Here is a 19,989-nt window from a genome sequence, read left to right on the forward strand (position 1 = left end):
CCTACGGCCTCTGGAGCTAGTGGTCAGAAAGAAGCTGGGTCCTTAATTGCCTGCATGGAGTAGAGCCCAACCCCCACTCCAACCTACCCCCACTGATTTTGAATTACAACATGAGTGAAAAATAATAGCTTATTGAGTCAGCTCACTGAGTACCAGATTTTCTGATACAGCAGTTAGCCTGCCCCAACTAATATACTATCTTTATGCTAATGACAACTAAGTATGTAAATTCCAGGCTTCAAATTCTCTTTGTATACCAAATAATTGACAATAGTGCCCCAAATGATAGGATAGAAAATGTTTTTTAGATTTTTTAATGTTTATTTATTTTTCAGAGAGAGAGACAGAGTGTGAGCAGGAGAGAGGCAGAGAGAGAGAGGGAGACACAGAATAGGAAGCAGGCTCCAGGCTCTGAGCTGTCAGCACAGAGTCCGAGACAGGGCTCAAACCAACGAGCTGTGAGATCATAACCTGATCCAAAGTGAGATGCTTAACCGACCAAGCCATCCAGGTGACCCAAAAATGTTTTTTAAAGTAGATTATTAGGGGGAGGAGCCAAGATGGCAGAGAGGAAGGTAGTTCTGTAAACTTCTTCCACCCCATCTATCGAACTCAGAAGGACATTACTCTCATCTGCAAGAGTGGAAGGAGAAAATACAGACTCCAGAAAGAAGACAACCTCAAAGATGCCTGAGTGAGTGAGTGCGAACTGGGGAGACTGGAAAACAGGCCAGCCCGAGAAGGGCAGGGAAGGTGGGAGCCCCAGCCCAACACAGGGAAAGTGCATGGAGACCCTCAGAGACAAAGGGAAGAGAAAGAGAAACTGAACACGCTCATAGTATTGTCTCTAGAGAAGAGATAAAGAATGTTTAGCCCGCATGGAAAGAAAAACTCTCACTCCGTATATAACCGCTGGGCAGCGCGAATCCCAAACCCCAGTGGCAAAAGGGAAAAAACAGCCTCCACCTCTGCGCTATCTGGGCAGGGGGAGTCGGCGGCCAAGACAGCAGTGGCCCTGGGGGCGTGCACTTTGGCCTCAGCTGCAGGAGCCGGAACACGCACCTCATTTCCACAACGCATCTTCCCTTCAGAATTTGCTGCATGAATCCCGAATCCTGGTTGCGGGGGGGTGGGGGGGTGCTCGCTTCGGCTGCTGCTGCAGGAGCACGTGGCTCATATCCAGCAGTGCCCCACGCCTCAGGCAGCAGCAGGGCGAATCCCAGACAGCGCCAAGAGGAACTGCTCCCTCCCCCTACGAGATCCCCCGGCTGGGAGTTGGCAGCAGTGTCTGTGAGGGCACGCACTTCACCTCCTGCAGCACACCTCACCTTTGGCAGCAATAGCTCAAATCCCTGCCAGCACCAAGAGAAACTGCTCCCTCCCCCTACGAGATCCTGGCTAAGATGCCAGCCACCAAAGCGAGTACATCTGATCTGTGGCAGCATAAAAGTGCATGGACTATGATTTTGAAAAGAGGTGGTCCTGAAAAATACAGCTTGGCTCAGCTGTGGCACAAGGGGATCAGACTCATGAGAGTGGCCTGCAGTGCTTAGTTCCAGCGGGGCTTGGGGCACCACCATTAATCTCTCCACAACCACCCAGGCAGGGCCTCCAAGAGCAGCCCCTGAGACCTACCTACACCAAACCACGCCTATCCATGAGAGAGAGAGAGCTGCTGCTTTCTTGTACTTATTTTTTATTATTATTACCTTTTTACTTTTTAATTTTTTTTAATTTTTTTTGAATTTTTACTCTTTATTTTCCTTTTTCTTTCTCCCTCTTTTTTTCTGTCTCTTGCCATCCAGATATATTCTCCTTTATCTCATACTCATCTCTCCCCTCAACTGGTTATACGCTTTTAGACTGTCCATTGTCCTTTGTTGTCTCTGCCCCCATTTATTTTTTTCTTCTCTTCTTCTCTTTCCTCTCCCTTTCTTTTCTTCCATTCCCCCTTTTAATTGGGCTGTTTGTTTGATTTGTCTCTACCTTTGCGTGCTTCTGATCCCTGTGTGTTTGTCTGCTTTCCTTATTAGGGCTACCCCAAGAAACAAGCCAAAATGTGCATGATGGAGAGTCCCAAATATCGCTGAGTAGGAAATAAAATAATCAAAGGCACAACAAGAGAAACTGAGAGACATTATTAAAAGAACATTTCCTGAAATGACAGGCCCTGGACAGTCAATAAGCCTCTTCTAATAGAGCAATACTAACAGGTGCAAAGTGCACAATGAGCTTTTTAAAACTGACAAGAGACAGAAAACTAGCAAAAATGACGAAACAAAAGAACCCTCCCCTGAAGAAACTCCAGGAAGAAGTCACAAACACATAACTGCTCAAAACAGATCTAAACAACATAAATGAACAAGAATTTAAAACAATTGTCATAAAATTAATTGCTAGGCTTCAAAAACATCAGAGAAGCTACTGATACAATGACTAGGGACTTTGAAAATAGGGGTGACGAGCTAAAAAGGCTATACATGAGGTGAATAATAAAATGGAGGCGGCCACCTCAAGGATTGAAGAGGCAGAGATAAGAATAGGTGAAATAGAAGACATGGTTATAGCAAAAGAGGAAACCAAAAAAAAAAAAAAGGAGAGAAATTGATCCAGGAGCAGGAAAGGAGAATTCGAGACCTGAGTGATACAATCAAACGGAACAACATCCATATCATAGGAATTCCTGAAGATGAAGAAAGAGAGTGAGGTCCTGAAGGGATACTAGACCAAAATATAATGGAGAAATTCCCAAATCTGAAGAAATAAATAGACATTCAAATTCAAGAGGCATAAAGAACCCCCTTAAGATGCAATTTGAATCGACCTTCAGCACGACGTAGCATAGTGAAACTGGCAAAATATAAAGATAAAGAGAGAATTCTCAAAGCATCTAGGGATAAAAGGGCCCTAACATACAAAGGGAAACCTATCAGAGTGGTTACAGACCTATCTAATGAAACTTGGCAGGCCAGGAAGGAATGGCAGGAAATCTTCAATGTGATGAACAGAAAAAACATGCAGCCAAGAATCCTTTATCCAGCAAGCATGTCATTCAAAATAGGAGGAGAGATAAAGGTGTTCCCAAATAAACAAAAGTTCAGAGAATTCATAACCAACAAACCAGCCCCACAAGAAATCCTAAGAGGGACTCTACGAGGGAAATGTTGCAAAGAATACAAGGTGCCAGAGACACCACTATAAACACGAATTCTATGGAGAACACAATGAATCTAAACCCACATTTTTTCAATAATAACACTGAATGTAAATGGACTGAATGGTCCAACCAAACGACACAGGGTAGCAGAATGGATTAAAAAAAACAAAATCCATCTATTTGCTATCTACAAGAGACTCACTTTAGACCTGAAGAAACCTTCACGTTGAAAGTAAAGGGATGAGAAATATCTATCATGTGACTGGAAGCCAAAAGAAAGCCAATACTTGGATCAGACAAACTGGACTTTAAACTAAAGGCAGTAACAAAAGGCGAAAAAGGACATTATATAATAATTACAGGGTCTCCACATCAGGAAGAGCTAACAATTATAAACATCTATGCCACAAATTCGGGAGCGCCCAAATACATAAATCAATTAATCATAGACAGAAAGAATCGTATTGATAAGAATGTGCTAATTGCAAAGGACTTTAATACTCCACTGACAGCAATGGATAGATCAACCAGACGGAAAATCACTAAAGAAACAATGGACCTGAACGACACATTGGAACAGATGGAATTGATAGATATATTTAGAACTCTGCATCCTGAAGTTAGGAAATTCACCTTCTTTTCGAGTGCACATGGCACATTCTCCAAAATAGATCACATACTGGGGCATAAAGCAGCCCTCCATAAATATAAATGAATTGAGATCATACCATGCACACTTTCAGATCACAATGCTATGAAACTTGAAATTAACCACATGAAAAAGTCTGGGAAATCTCCAAAAATGTGGAGGTTATAAACCACCCTACTAAAGAATGATTGGGCTAATCAGGCACTTAGAGAAGAAATTCGAAAATACATGGAAACAAATGAAAATGAAAATACAACAATCCAAATTCTCGGGGACTCAGCAAAGGCAGTCCTAAGAGGAAAGTGTATTTCAATCCAGGCCTATTTCAACAAACTAGAAAAAGTACAAATTCAAAATCTAACAAAGCACCTACTGGAACTAGAAGGGGAGCAGCAAGAGCACCCCAAACTCAGCAGAAGAAGAGAAATAATAAAGATCAGGGCATAAATAAACAATATAGAATCAAAAAAAAAAAACAGTTGAGCAGATCAATGAAACCAAGAGTTGGTTCTTAGAAAAAATAAACAAAATTGATATACCTCTAGACAGGCTCCTTAGAAAGAAAAGAGAGAGCACCCAGATAGACAGATCGTGAATGAAAATGGATCTATTACAACCAATTCCTTAGAAATACAAGCGATCATTAGATATTACTATGAAAAATTATATGCCAACAAACTGGACAACCTAGAAGAAATGACAAATTCCTCAATGCACATGCACCACCAAAATTCAAACGGGAAGAGATAGAAAGCATGAATAGACTGATAACCAGTAAAGAAATTGAATCTGTTATCAAAAATCTCCCAATGAATAAGAGACCAGGGCCAGATGGCTTCCCAGGAGGATTCTACCATACATTTAAAGCAGAGCTAATACCCATTCTTCTCAAACTATTCCAAAAAATAGAAATAGATGGAAAACTTCCAAACTCATTCTACGAAGCCAGCATCACCTTGATATCCAAACCAGAGGCCCAGCAAAAAAAGAGAACTACAGACCAATATCCTTAATGAATACAGATGCAAAAATACCCAACAAAATACTGGCAACTTGAATTCAACAGCATATAAAAAAATTATCCATCATGATCAAGTTGGATTCATTCCTGGGTTACAGGGCTGGTTCAATATTCGCAAATCCACCAGTGTGATCCATCACATTAACAAAAGAAAAGATAAAAACCATATGATCTTGTCAACAGATGCAGAAAAAGCATTTGACATAATACAGCACCCTTTCTTAATAAAATCCCTTGAGAAAGTCGGAATAGAAGGAACTTACTTAAACATTATAAAAGCAGTTTATGAAAAGCCCACAGCTAATATCATCCTCAATGGGGAAAATCTGAGAGCTTTCCCCCTGAGATCAGGAACAAGACAGGGATGTCCACTCTCACCACTGTTGTTTAACATAGTGCTGGAAGTCCTAGCATCAGCAATCAGACACCAAAAGGAAATAAAAGGCATCAGAATTGGCAAAGAAGTCAAACTTTCACTTTTCACAGATGACATGATACTCTACATGGAAAACCCAATTGACTCCACCAGAAGCCTTCTAGAACTGATTCATGAATTCAGTAAAGTTGCAGAGTACAGTTGCAGAGTATTGGGACCTCATCAGGATAAAAAGCTTCTGCACTGCAAAGGAAACAATCAAGAAAACTAATAGGCAACCGACAGAATGGGAACAGATAGTTGCAAATGACTAGGGCTAGTATCCAAAATCTACGAGGAACTCACCAAACTCTACACCCGAAAAACAAATAACCCAGTGAAGAAATGGGCAGAAGACATAAACAGACACTTCTCCAAAGAGGACATCCAGATGGCCAACAGGCACATGAAATGATGCTCAACATCACTCATCATCAGGGAAACACAAATCAAAACCACACTGAGATACTACCTCTTGCCAGTCAGATGGGCTAAAATGAACAAATCAAGAGACTATAGATGCTGGTGAGGGTGTGGAGAGACGGGCACCCTCCTATAGTGCTGGTGGGAATGTAAACTGGAGCAGCCGCTCTGGAAAACAGTGTGGAGGTTCCTCAAAAAACTATCCATAGAACTCCCCTATGACCCAGCAATAGCACTGCTGGGGATCTACCCAAAGGATACAGAAGGGCTGATGCATAGGGGCACATGTACCCCAATGTTCACAGCAGCACTGTCAACAATAGCCAACTCATGGAAAGAGCCTAAACATCCATCAGCTGATGAATGGATCAAGAAGATGTGGTATATATATACAATGGAGTACTAGATGGCAATGAGAAAGAATGAAATATGGCCATTTGTAGGAAAGTGGATGGACCTCAACGGTGTCATGCTAAGTGAAATAAGGCAGGCGGAGAAGGACAGATACCATATGTTTGCACTCATAGGTCTAACAGGAGAACAGGAGAAACCTAATGGAGGACCAGGGGAGGGGAAGAGGGAAAGAGAGTTGGGGATAGAGAAGAATGCAAAACCTGAGAGAGTATTGAATACTGCAAATGAACCAAGGGTTGAAGGGGGAGGAGGAGGGGGGAAAGAGGTGGTGGTAATGGAGGGGGGAACTTGTGGGGAAGAGCACTGGGTGTTTTATGGAAACCAATTTGACAATAACCTATTAAAAAATAAAGTAGATTATTAGCAAGTCACAGATATTCATTCATTTATTCAATGCATATTTACTGAGTGCCTACTGTGCACCAAAAACTGTGCTAGGCTCTAAGGTTGCAATGATGAGCAAAGATAAAGTTAGTCCCCACTCTCATGTAGTTTAGCATGAAGTGACTAATAGTGAATTCCCACATCTCCTTATTATATTCCAACTGTCAGAAACTTGCTCAGCATTTGCTGCTTTACCCAAACACATTATCCATAGAACTGAGGCCACCCCTATGTAGGCACTATAAACCACTATTTTCTGCTTTGTGAGAGGAGACCACTTGTGTATCTAAATAGTGTGACATCTGTTTTTTGTTTCTTTGTTTTTTTTAAGAATTGTTCAGGGTTTTTTTTTTACTGTGATTAAAATATATATAACATAATACTTATTATTTTAACCATTCAGAAGTATACAACTTAGTAACATTAAATATATTCATACTGTTATATAGCCATTACCACTACTTACACTCAAAACTTTTCATCATTCCCAGAGTAACCCTGTACTTATTAAATAACAGCTCCTCCTTCCCTCCTCCCCCAGGCCCTGGTAACTTTACTTTCTGTCTCTATATATTGGCCTATCCTAGGTTTATCATATAAATGGAAGGGCATAATATTTGTCCTTCGGTGTCTGGCCTTTTTTTACTAAGCATAATGTTTTCAGGATCTATCCACACTATAGTATATATAAAAATTTAATTATTTTTATAGGTAAATAATATTCCATTGTGTATGTATACCACATTGTGTTTATCAATTCATCTGTGGACAGACACTTGAGTTTCCACCTTTTGACCATTGTGAATAATGTTTTTATGAATATGGATGTGCAAATTTCTTTTCGAGTCCCTAATTTTAATTCTTTTGGTAATATATTTAAGAGTGAAAATGCTGGGAAGCACCTGGATGACTCAGTCGGTTAAGGTTGTCATAAGGCGCACAATCCAGAAATCATAATGAAAATTTTGATCAATTAAATGCATTTAAATTTTTTTAAAAAATTTTTTAAAGCAGGGCACCTCATTGACTCAGCTGGTTAAGCATCTGATTTTGGCTCAGGTCATGATCTCACAGTTCATGGGCTTCAGCCCCGTGTTGGGCTCTGTGCTGACAGCTCAGAACCTGGAGCCTGCTTCGGATTCTGTCTCCATCTCTCTCCACCCCTCCCCTGCTCGCACTCTCTCTCTGTGTCTCTTTCTGTGTCTCTCTCTCTCCCTGTCTCTCTCACTTTCAAATATAAATAAACATTAAAATATCTTTTTAAAGAGTGAAATTGTTGGGTCATATTGGTAGTTCAGTGTTTAACCTGTGAAAGCACCAAACTGTTTGGCACAGTGGCTGCACCATTTTACATTTCCACCCCCAATATATCAGGATTCCTGTGTCTTTACATCCTCACCAACACTTATTATTTTCTGGCTTTTTTTTATTATAACCATCCTAATATGTGTGAAGTGTTATTTAATAGCATTTTTAAAATAAAAAGCATACATTGATATGATCTTGTTGTAAGAAATTCAAACTCAGAACAGAATAAGAGGAAGAAATCCATTTCACTGTAGCCCACCAAGCCCCTTCTTCTCTCCAGAGAAACCCATTATTAAAAGTTTGGTGTGCATCTTTCTGGACCTCATTCTCTGAATGTATATTCTTACATAGGTATAAATGTAAGATTATACATAATGTATACACATAAACCGTATCAGTAATATCATTTTCCATCTTTCTTTCCACTCATTCCTTTTTTTTCTGTTAGAGAAGTTCTACCTGTGAAGTCTGGCCCTATAGCTTATCCCATTGATTATAACATGGTCTTTGACATCCAGCAGAACTTTGGGGTCTATCTCATGAGACAAATCATGATGTCATTGTCACTGGAACAGGCCTGTTTAGGGGATGACCATTTCCTATCACATAAATCAATAGCTCTTTATGCTCCCCTCTCCTTCTGAAATTACCTTCCTTTTGTCTGGAGGGAATAAAAAAGAATTAGAAAGATTTTCGCCTTTTTAAAGAAAACAGTTGTCTGAGAGTTCCAAATGGGAAACAGATAGTGTTTGATGGGAGACTGGCCTCTGCTGGTCATATTAGTCGGAGTTCTCCAGAGAAATGGAACCAACAGAGTGTACATATGCATGTAATTATATTATATCTGTCTATCTAGACAGAAACAGAGAGACAGAGAGAGACGGATGGATGGATGGGTGGATTATAAGGAGTTGGCACACAGGATTATGGAGACTCACAAGTTTCAAGGTCTTAAGGGTAAATCAGCAAACAGAAGACCCAGTAGAGCCAATGGTATAAGTGTCTGAGTGTGAAGATCTAAGAACTAGCAGAGCCATTGGTGCAGTTCCAGTCTGAAAGCTTGCAGGCTTAAGATCCAAGAAGAGCTGATATCTCAGTTTGAGTCAGAAAGTGACAAAAATCCAATATCCCAGTTCAAAGGAGGAATTCTTTCTCTGTTAGTAGGAGAAGCATCAGCCATTTTTGTTAAATTCATGCCTTCTACTAATTGATGAGGCCCACCCACATTAGGAAGGGCAATCTGCTTTTCTCAGTCTATAGATGTAAATTTTAAACTCATCCAAAAACACTATCAGAGAAACACTCAAAAGAATTTTTGACACCCCATAACCCATTAAAGTTGTTACATAAACTTAATCACTGCACTGGACATGTGAATGTCTTTTGGGGCCTAAACCCATGGTAGGAAGCTGTAATGCATTTAAGTAATTGCCGTGATGCGTGTTGTAGGCAATGGGAATTCTAAGTGAGAAATTAAGACAGAAATCATGGAAGCCAAACCAGAGAGAAAGAGATAAACCATCCAGCTTCCACTTAAAAGTATTTAAACTCCTTGAAATAAGAAGCAAATTGTTTTACTTAGAGAGCAGAGTGATAGAGTAGAAAGAGCATGAATTTTAGAGTCTGAACAGAAACCCTGAGCTTGAATCTTGGCTTTCATGCTTAACCTTTCTGAGCCTCAGTTGCTTTACATGTAAAGTGGGGTAATTTTCACTGCCCTACACTGGTAATGCAAGGAACAAGTCCTTTCTAAACCATTAAGAGTTTGGGAAATCCTAGGTCTGGGAGTTATAAGCCACTGTCCCTAGGATAATCTATTAAACCTGACCAGCAAGATAGGACTGACTGATGGTGGGGGGCACCTGTGGGGAGAAGCACTGGGTGTTATATGGAAACCAATTTGACAATAAACTATTCAAAAAAAAAAAAGAACTGACTGTGGCTGAGAAAATAACCAGAACTTGGGAGAAAATAATAATGACACTTTGAAGTTCATCATAATAATGAACCAGTTTGGATAGACATTAGCTATAAACTTACACTAGAGGACCTGAGGAGGCAAACTCCTAGAGGAAAAAGGCAGGAAGCTAAATAACAGAGTATAATTTGAGATCCCACTGCTAGAGACTCTAGAAAGGAATGTGGCTGCTGAAAGATGGGAAATCTAAAAAGAACAAATCTGCCTCTAACGCTTCACATTCCATAGCAAAACTTGCCCCAGAAATTTCTCAAACTCAAATAATCCAATTAAAAAAAATTGTCTAAGTCAGCCATGTAGCCATGCAGGGAGACCTACCTCTAAATGAGCCCATACTGTGAAAAGATATATATTCTCATACGCAATTCTTTTTTTAATTTATTGTTTATTTTTGAGACAGAGAGAAACAGAGCATGAGCGGGTAGGGGCAGAGAGAGAGGGAGACACAGAATTGGAAGCAGGCTCCAGGCTCTGAGTTGTCAGCATAGCCCAACCTGGGGCTCGAACCCATGAACGTGAGATTATGACCTGAGCTGAAGTTGGATGCCCAACCAACTGAGCCCCCCAGGTGCCCCTATCATAGGCAACTCTCAACACAGCTGGCAGCATGAGACTCTGGTGTAAGGTATGTTACTTTCTTGTTCAGATCCCAGTGCTGCCCACCACCCCCATCACCCACAGCACATCACCCTTACATTGCGGATTTACAAGGCCTTAATTTACCCAACCTCTGACTCTTTCTGCAACTTGCCATTTGTCACTTTACTTACTTTGCTGCAGCTGCATGAGCCTCCTCACTGTTCTTCCTACCAAACCCACTGCTGTCTCAGGGACTTTGTATCTAGTGTTTCCTCTGCCTGGGTACTCTTTCCCAAGATCTCCACATGGCTTCAGGTGTTTGCTAGAATGTCACCTCTACAAGGAGGTCCCTCACCATCCTGTCACTAGACTGTGTTTTTCTTTCACTTGAGAGCCTGGTGAAGGCCTGAGTGCTCATTAAGTATTTGCTGAATGAGGGGCACCTGGGTGGCTCAGTTGGTTAATCAGGTCATGATCTCACAGTTCATGGATTTGGGCCCTGCATCAGGCTCTGTGCTGACAGCTTGGAGCCTGGAGCCTGCTTTGGATTCCATGTCTCCATCTCTCTCTTCCCCTTCCCTGCTCTCTCTCACACATGCACTCTCTCTCTTGCTCTCTCTCTCAAAAATAAACATTAAAAATTTAAAGAATTTTCCGAATAAATGAATAAATAAATAAATGCACAAAATAGGAGAGAACATATCTAATAACAGATTAAAAAAAAAACCAATAATGTGGATCCCAAAGGAAAAACAATTTCAGGGAGGCTAAAACTGAAAATGGATTGAAGCTTTCAAAAACTGCTGGAGACAGATAGGTAAACAGCCTTTTAGTCAGTGCCAGTTAGAAAAAGCAACTTTTTGGGGCGCCTGGGGGGCTCAATCAGTTAAGCGTCCAGCTTCCAGCTTCGGCTCAGGGCATGATCTCACGGTCTGTTGGTTCGAGCCCTGTGTCAGGCTCTGTGCTGACAGCTCAGAGCCTGGAGCCTGCTTCGGATTCTGTGTCTCCCTCTCTCTCTCTGACCCTCCCCTGATCGTGCTGTCTCTCTCTGTCTCTCAAAAATAAAATAAAATAAAAACATTAAAAAAAGAAAAAGCAACTTTTCGAAAGAAAACAAATCCTCTTTTGTTGGCATATTTCTTCAAGAGGATTGATTTTTCAAGCTAAAAAAAAAAAGGCTGGAGGAAAGGGAGGGAAGATGGCAGGAAGTCCAGGGGAGTGGTGAGGTTGCTCAGGGGTTCCAAGGAGTGACTGGTTGCCAGGAAGTCTAGACAGATACAGATACAACATTGTAGAGATCCCAGGTCCCACAGTGGCAAGGAAGAAAGGACATTATAACAATCCAAATTTGGACTGACGTGGTAGCTTCAGAAATGAAAAAGAAAGGGGTGGATCACAGTGACTACTGTAGGGAAATCTTGGTGACATAATAGACTTTTGGGGCAAAGAGGATAAAGGCAATAAAATTAGAAGCCTCTAAATGGTAGGAGAAAGGAGTGGTTACTAGGAGGCTTAGAAGAAGTGACTGGTGGGGCACATGGGTGGCTCAGTCAATTAAGGGTCTGACTTCAACTCAGTTCATGTTCTTGCGATTTGTGGGTTCAAGTCCCACATCGGGCTCTGTGCTGACAGCTCAGAGCCCGGAGCCTGCTTTGGATTCTGTGTCTCCCTCTCTCTCTGCACCTCCCCCTCTCATGCTCTGTCTCTCTCTAAAAATAAATAAGCATTAAAATTAAAAAAAGGAAGTGATTGGCAGTCAGCAGGGAAAAGGCAGAGAAGACAAGCTCTGGTGATGGTGTTTTAGAAATGGGCTGAGAGCCTCTGTGAGAGTCTTAGGGGCCACTGATGGAGACTGGGGTCACTAAATGTGTCTGACACGTCACAACATGGCACACTAGAATGATGTCACTGCTTTCACAGCTGCAATCAATGCAAAGTGATTACTTTTACTACAGCTGAAGATGTACAATAGTCCAGTGACTTTTAGAATACAGAATGTTGAGCTGAGCAGGTTCTGAGACATAAAGTGGAGGAGGGAGCCACTTCCTCTGAGACACTTACCACAATGCCCATGGAGGGTTCAAAAACACATAGCACCTGGACCGTAGGTCAAAGTGACATTTCAAAGCGTAGTGGGATGGCTGTGGAGGTGTGATGGAGTTGTGATTGTTGGTAAAGTGCTGCTTTGAATGTATTACTCCCTTCGAGTGTGCTGCCAAAACTCAGTATTTCAAAGTGTGACAAAAACAAGCATTTAAAATCTGATAGGACACATCCCCAAAGGCAAGGGAGATGAAAGCAAAAATGAACTACTGGGACCTCATCAAGATAAAGAGCTCTGCACTGCAAAGGAAACAATCAAGAAAACTAATATGCAACCGACAGAATGGGAAAAGATAGTGGCAAATGACATATCAGATAAAGGGCTAGTATCCAAAATCTACAAACTCTACACCCGAAAAACAAATAACCCAGTGAAGAAATGGGCAGAAGACATAAACAGACACTTCTCCAAAGAGGACATCCAGATGGCCAACAGGCACATGAAACGATGCTCAGCATCACTCAGTATCTGGGAAACACAAATCAAAACCACACTGAGATACCACCTCAGGCCGGTCACAGTGGCTAAAATGAACAAATCAAGAGACTATAGATGCTGGTGAGGATGTGGAGAAACACTGTTGGTAGGAGGCTCCCTCTCCTTCCCAATGCCCAGCTCAACATGACATGCCCTCTCTTGCTCTCCGTCCTCCCACGCCCCTACTTTTCTCTACTCCCCCCTAATATGAACTAACCTCTGATCTCATTCCCCTCAGTTCCACATGAAGGAATCGCACCCCCCCCCACCAACTCCTCTTCCCCACAACTTTCATGAACAAATCTCTGAGCTATGCCAAATCCCACCCCCACTGCCCTACAGCTCCCTGGTCCAGCCCCACATGAACTGACCTCTGCTCTCCCCATCACCCCCAAGCCCCTACAGCACTAGGTCATCTATGTAGAAACTAATTTTTGCTCTCTTTCTCTCCCCTTTTCCCCTCCCCCGACCTGAATCACTCTTTCCTGCCCTCATAGACTGACTTTGGGCCCTATACTTCCCAGCCACCTCGCACTCCCCAGGACCTTTCTAATTCATCCCCAATCAAACTGACCTCTCCTACCTCTCCCACTCCACCGTACCCTACTCTCCATACATCTCCCTCGTTGGTCGTTCCCTTTCTCTCCCTTCCCATCCTCCTCCATTCCCCTCCAGCTCTGTAGACCCTTCCTGTGAGCTGACCTATGCTGCCTCTCCCGATCTACCCTATACCCCCAGGTCCTTCCTAACTCCTCCTCCTCCATTTCCCTGGTCCAGCTTCACAAAAACTAACTTCTACTTCTCTATCCCCACCCCCTGCCATCTCTCTACATCTCTTGGTGCAGCCCCACCTAAGCTGACTGCCCCCCTCCCTCACCATCACTTTCCACTCACTCTACAACTCTGCGTCATCTGCACCTGCACTGACCTCTCTTACCATTTTCCCCCCACCCCATGCATTCCCTTCAACTACCTTGTCAAGCCTACAGAAACAGACCACGGTCCTCTCTCCATCCACATTCCCCAACCCCCTTGCAGTCCTCTGTTCTGCCTCTCTGTCCTCACATCCCTGACCTTCATGTGACTCTCTGTTCCAGCTTCACACCCACTGACTCATGCTGCTCCCTCTGTCCCATCCCCTCCACAAACCTATTCTAAAATGGCAGGCAGGCACCGATATGATGAGCACTTCATGCTTGTTTTTATCCTTAAGGATAATGTGTTACCACTCTGCCTTCCCCCAAGATTCCTGAGGGAATTCATTTTATTTATGAAAACATTAAGAAGGAGGTAAGACTGTTTCCAGGGTGAAAGTTAACAGGAAAATGGGAAGTAGGGCCCAGTCTTCTCACTCCTTTCCAAGATCTTGTCTTTTATCAGATCATATGCCTCTTATTAGAAACCAGAAATATGACAAAGGTCAAATCCTCCCAGTAAATGCTGTCAACTCAACTTTGGAGGACAGTAAACATTAAAAACTTCATGGACCCACATCTAACAAAGCTATGTGACAATCACACCAAGGAAATGACATTGAGAACAAACACTTCTGAAATGCCTTGTGTGCCCGGTGAGTCTGCATTGTGCCCTGAGAGACTCTGACTTAAGCACACCTCTTCTCCCCACTACAGACAAGGAACCCGAGGCACTTGGAGCAGGAGCTTGTCCCAAGTTACCCAGCCAGAAACTGGTGGAGCCCATGAGAGAACCCAGGTCTGAGACTACTCTGTGCTCCCCCACCACATCCCAGTGTTTCTCTGAGCATCACCAAGTCGTTCGGGATGTCAGTGTGTAGTGATGAGGCCCAGGGTCACGCCCCTTTACATGCTCCCCGTGTAGGGTTACCACTTGAAATACAGGAAACCCAAGTAAAGTTAAATTTCAGATCAACAGTAGACAAACAACACAAAATCCAAATGGGATATACTTGTACTAAAAAAAAAATTGTCTGAAATTCAAATTGACCTAGGTGTTCTTTTTATTAGCTAAATCGGTGACCCTATCCTGGGATTAGGATGCCCCCAGAAGTTTGAAATCCATTCTCTTCCTCTCCACATGTGGTGAACGAGCATTCCATCATTGTTGTTCATTTTCTATTTCCCCTTGGCCTTTCTTGTTCGCCACACTCAGCCTGGGGCAGAGACTTCATTTTGTCTGCCAGGGCTTCTCTTATAGGTCACCCCACGCAGGGTCAAGATTCGGCTGGACAAGGTCACTCAGCCCAATCTGACACCGAGATTCTGAGACACCACCTAGCAATTAAACTGACCAGACGTTGGATGAATTCAACCTACTGTCACAGTAACTTGCCTTTCTCCAATTTCTCCAACCTCACATTACCAAAAAGACTCTGAGACTTATACCGTGCTCAAACTATTTTTAAAGCATCTTTTAGGCTTAGGTGAAATAGAAATTCTACTAGTTTTACACACTGATGGATTCCCAAGGAAAGAAACAATTCAAGTCAGTAGTAAAGGATTATTTCATTTTCTGTCCACGGACTGGGAAGGAGTTGGGGATCTACCAGGCCATCTTCAACCCAGTGGTTTAGAAGATGAACTCATAGTCAAGGCAAAAGAACTCATCCTTAGAGAAAAGAAGCTCAAAATACAAAAGGCTTTATTTTTAAAACAAAACAAATAGCACAAACACATCCAAATGCAAGTGACTAACTTCACTGGGTTTTAGAAAAGAGCAAGCTGCACTCAGGTGTCAATTATAACGGGAAACACCAAAGAGAGGCCCCCGCTTCCAGTGACATGGGCACGACGGGTGCTTGTCTAACAAGTCATTCTGTGGTGGCAGCAGTGTGGAAATGCATGACAAGAGTGACGCGACACAAGGCAGAACTGCGGGTGGGTGAAAGCTTTAGACCCTTTTCTCCCTTTAACGGGCTCTCATTTTGCTCTGGGGAATTAAAGTAACCAGCAGGTCACCTTACAAAGAACTTTAATGTCTAAGAACACTTTCAAATACCTAAAAGAGATTCAAGGGTGTTATTAAAGTTATATACGAAGGTCAGCGGGGGAAAAGAGTTTGTGTTCTCAAAACCCAAGTTTCACACAATATGAAAAGAAGACACTGATCTTAGTAAAGGCTGGTCTTCTTCATGATGCGCAGGAACTCCTGCTCACTGACTTCTCCGTCTCCGTCTCGATCTGCCTCATCGATCATCTCCTGTAGAACAATAAGGATTCAGCTCAGGTTCATTCATAAATGAAGTAAAACGACTAAGCAATGGCTTTCATAAGGTTACATGAATAGATAGCTGTGGTCCACCCAGTGCAAATGCGCTCCTTTTAGAATAGCCTGGTTCCCCAAAAGTTATTTGAAAATCAAGCACTATTTTGTCATACATATCATCTAGAAGAGAGCCTGAAGATCGTCCTGACTAGGGGGTTCTTAAAACCTAAAATGAGAAGTAACATTTTCAGTGTGCATTTTTGCTGGAGCCAGGCCCACAGGCTTGTCACACTATCAAAGGGTAAATTAAGGGATCAAGAGAGGAGCAAGGGAACACCAGCTTTCCTTCAAAGTGGGGCTCACACCCGAGGAGACGCTATTCAGAAAAGCCACACGGGGCCTGTGCGGAGGCGCTGAGCCCCAGTCCGGTGCCTCACAAACCTGCAGCTCCTCGTCAGTGAGGCTCTCACCCAACTCCGTGGCCACGCGCCTCAGGTTCTTGAATGATATCTTCCCAGTTTCATCGTCATCGAAGAGCTTGAAAGCTTTCAGAATTTCTTCTTTGGTATCTTTCTCAGACTTAGCAGGTAAAACAGAAAACACAGAAGCGGTTACTCACGCAGCAGCCCCACTGGCACCTAACCCCTCTACGCGGTCTTGGTGACGGCCTTCATGACATAGGTCCCAGCGCACAGAGACCCAACATCACCCAGGGTAGAAGAGAACAAACCCAATGACGTTATCATAAACACAAAGGCTAAAAAGGAAATACAAAAGGACTGAAAGTATTCTTTCTATACAAAGCAGAGAGAAACAAGAATAGAGAGTAGAGTTAGAGCTAGAAGAACTATAGTGCTTGAGCTGATGGAAGAGGGGTCCTCTCAGCGCGGGTAGGGGGGTGCAGGGAGGAAAGAGAGGGCTATTTAACGTGTTATGAGATCACAGAGCGTTCCCGGGATCCTAAGTACTCCAAAAGAGGAAGAGAGGAAAATCTCCAACAGCTCAAACCAGAAATTCCCGAAAGAAGCTAAAGATAGAGACAACCTGTCCACTAAGAGCAATTTGGGAACCCACCTTTAAGGTGCGACAGCTTTACTAGGCGGTTACAGAATGTTAAGCTTCCTGATCCCTTAAATTAGTAATACAAGGAAAAATATAGGTATGATTAGATGATTTTGAAGCAACAGAATTATTAGAGTAGGAACGGACCTGTGACCTGAGACACACATGTTGTGACTATTCCACAGGCTAGTAAAGCGTAGATAAGCCACACAGAAGAGGAGCCGGAAGGCCAATGAACGAGCAATGGCCCAATTCGAACATCAACATACATCCTGGGTGGGATGACACTCAGGGGAGGGAGGGGGATTGGTCAGGGGACATAGTCTTTCCTGACCCTCTGGACCCTTTAAAATGGTGACACGTGAGGGACCACAGGATGGGTGAATTCAACCTTGAAAGTGCTGAAAGACCAAATTCCCAGGGCAGTGGAAAGCACAGCAGCTGAAGTAACCTGCACTCAGGCTAAGTCTGCCCAGAATAACAAGTGAGAGAGAAATGAATTTTGACCCAGAAAGTATAGGTATTTCGTCTTGTCAGGCACTGTCATATTGCTGGTGTTTACAGGTTTTACTGCCTGTGGTTATCACACTGACAGATGCTTTGGAGAAAAATTATCACAAGAGTGACAGCAGTAGTACCTTCATGACTTTACAGAGGGTAAACTGACTTTTCCTGTGATTTTTGTGGCCTTGAAGAAAGCCAAGAAGAACCTAAGCATCCTAATTTTCCGTCATAAATACCATCCTTTATCAGCTGAACCCTCCAATTTGTATTAACCTATTTTTCAGTGAAGACATTTTCATATTTAGATTCAAATTTGTTCACCATTATGGGTGGAAAATATGCTGATTATCCTAGCTAACTTACCATTTTCTGAGTCATCACAGTCAAAAAGTCACTAAAGTTCATTTTTCCTGTCCCTTCCTTATCAATTTCACTTATCATTTTCTTGATCTCTTCTTTCTTGGGTTCAAAGCCCAGTGCCCTCATTGCCACCTACAATGAAAACAGGATCATCTCAATATGCACATCTAAACGTAGCAGGAACAAAATGACAGCACTGAGAACATTAAGCCAGCATCTGACACAATCATGTTAAAACGATTGGAGGGGTGCCTGGGTGGCTTAGTCAGTTAAGCAGCTGATGGCGGTTGGTGAGTTCGAGCCCCACGTCAGGCTCTGTGCTGACAGCTCAGAGCCTGGAGCTGCTTCAGATTCTGTGTTTCCCTCTCTATCTGCCCCTCTCCCACTCATGCTCTGCCTCTCAAAAATAAATAAACATTAAAAAAAAATTTTTGTAATGATTGGGGAACACCAGAACATTATGCAGATTGATATTTGTGCTCCATTTTATTTAATAACACTTGAGGTAAATAACAGGAAAACAGAGCACAGTGCATCCTCTCCTGTTACTTCCTGCAGGGAGAAGAGGGCAAAAGGGATGTAGAGTGGGGACAGGGAAACAAAAAGAAGTAGAGGAAAGGCAAGACAGGGGAGTTGGAATGTAAAGAGCTTGCCTTAAGTTCCTTAACATCTATGGTTCCAGTTCCATCAGCATCAAAGAGATCAAAAGCTTCCCGGATTTCCTGTTTCTGCTCTTCCGTAAGCTCCGGCTTAGGACTCATCCTTTTTCGCTGGGCAGATGAGGCCATGCTTGCTTTCTTAAAGTTAGAGGCCTTTAGACGTTTTACAAACACAGAAGCACAGTATTACATAATATAATCCATATTTTACAGAAACTAGTTACAGACAACAAACTATTTTAAAATTGTTTACACCAACCAATTCCAAAGCTTTGCTTAACAGGAGAAATAACAGTTTACTGGAAAGAACAATGAATCATTCCATGCACCTCTATCCCTCCCTCTTCTTTGTTTACTACTGTTTCTAGAAGCAAGGAGACTCCTTGTTCGTTTGGACATCTTTGATTGAAAATTATCCTAAAAGAGATATAGTCAAGGAGCTAATTGTATAACTGTACAGATAATCAGCTCTCCTTGAACTTGGGGATCCTCATAATTATCTAGAAATGTTCCTACAACACCCACTCGTGGTATTCCGCTTCCCTCTATGTAGCCCGCCTTTAAGAAGTAATCACGCGTCTAGATTTGGCCAAATATTACTAGGTTGCTAAGATGTATATTCTGCCAATATTGTATAATAAAATTCAATCCAATCGGCACATCTCTGCCTCCTCTAGGAAGCTCTAAATAGCTCCCGGATGTCCCTGTACTTGAATTTTAGAATGCATGTTAACAATCAAACATAATAAACCTCCTTCCCAGTTCTGTGAGTAAGCTTTGGTACAGCGAGGCGGCCAGGAGGTCAGGGCCTGCGGGTAACCTGTTTTCTTTGCCCAGGGGCGGTCACCGAGGGGGCCGGCAGGGGAAGGTCAGGGGAGACACAGGGGTGGGTGGGCGCAGCGCAGACTGCGGTGAAGAGGAGCTGCAGCGAATCACAGGCCCAGCGGGGCGGCAGGCGTCTCTACACTATCCTTCCGGGAAAGAGCTCAGAGGATGGTAGGGGAAGGCAAACCCGAACACGGCGCAGGAGAGCTGGCAGGCCAGACGAAACCTTGGAAGAGCTCAGCCTCTGGGCGCGGGGCACCAAAGGGCGACCTGCACTCACCATTGCCGACCAGCTACGCAGCCCGTTGTTACGGCAACCGACCTATACGCTGACTAGGCGCCTTTCCCACTGCCCCGCGCACTCGGCCCTGCTCCCCATTGGTGGTCCACTAGCCGCCGCCGCTCCCCATTGGTGCAGGGCTGTGGTGGGTGGGGTTAATCGGACAAAGTCCCGGCCCAGAGCCGGGTGAGGGGTTCACACACAACC

The 19,989-nt window shown here is 43.1% G+C and overlaps 1 protein-coding gene across 1 annotated transcript; it reads right to left on the reverse strand.

The window, feature by feature from the left end:
* Positions 1 to 15,511: 15,511 nt before the first annotated feature.
* Positions 15,512 to 19,872, reverse strand: CETN2 (centrin 2). The gene is made up of 5 exons (XM_029930025.1): positions 19,783 to 19,872; positions 18,672 to 18,830; positions 18,022 to 18,150; positions 16,534 to 16,671; positions 15,512 to 16,086 (listed from the first exon to the last, which is right to left on the reverse strand). Exons 1-5 carry the CDS (start codon positions 19,783 to 19,785, stop codon positions 15,997 to 15,999), a joined length of 519 nt encoding a protein of 172 aa, XP_029785885.1. The 5' UTR covers positions 19,786 to 19,872; the 3' UTR covers positions 15,512 to 15,996.
* Between the last annotated feature and the right edge of the window lie 117 nt (positions 19,873 to 19,989).

Source organism: Suricata suricatta, chromosome X (genome assembly GCF_006229205.1).
Source record: "Suricata suricatta isolate VVHF042 chromosome X, meerkat_22Aug2017_6uvM2_HiC, whole genome shotgun sequence".
In the NCBI taxonomy this organism is placed as follows: Eukaryota; Metazoa; Chordata; class Mammalia; order Carnivora; family Herpestidae; genus Suricata; species Suricata suricatta.

Bases quoted from the DNA above. Each gene is read 5' to 3' on its own strand.
- CETN2 (XM_029930025.1), bottom strand. The intron at 18,151-18,671 runs GCAAGCTCTTTA...TTTTCATTGTAG, and splicing joins TAGATGTTAAGGAACTTAAG to GTGGCAATGAGGGCACTGGG. The intron at 16,087-16,533 runs GTTTGTGAGGCA...ATTGTTCTACAG, and splicing joins TCACTGACGAGGAGCTGCAG to GAGATGATCGATGAGGCAGA.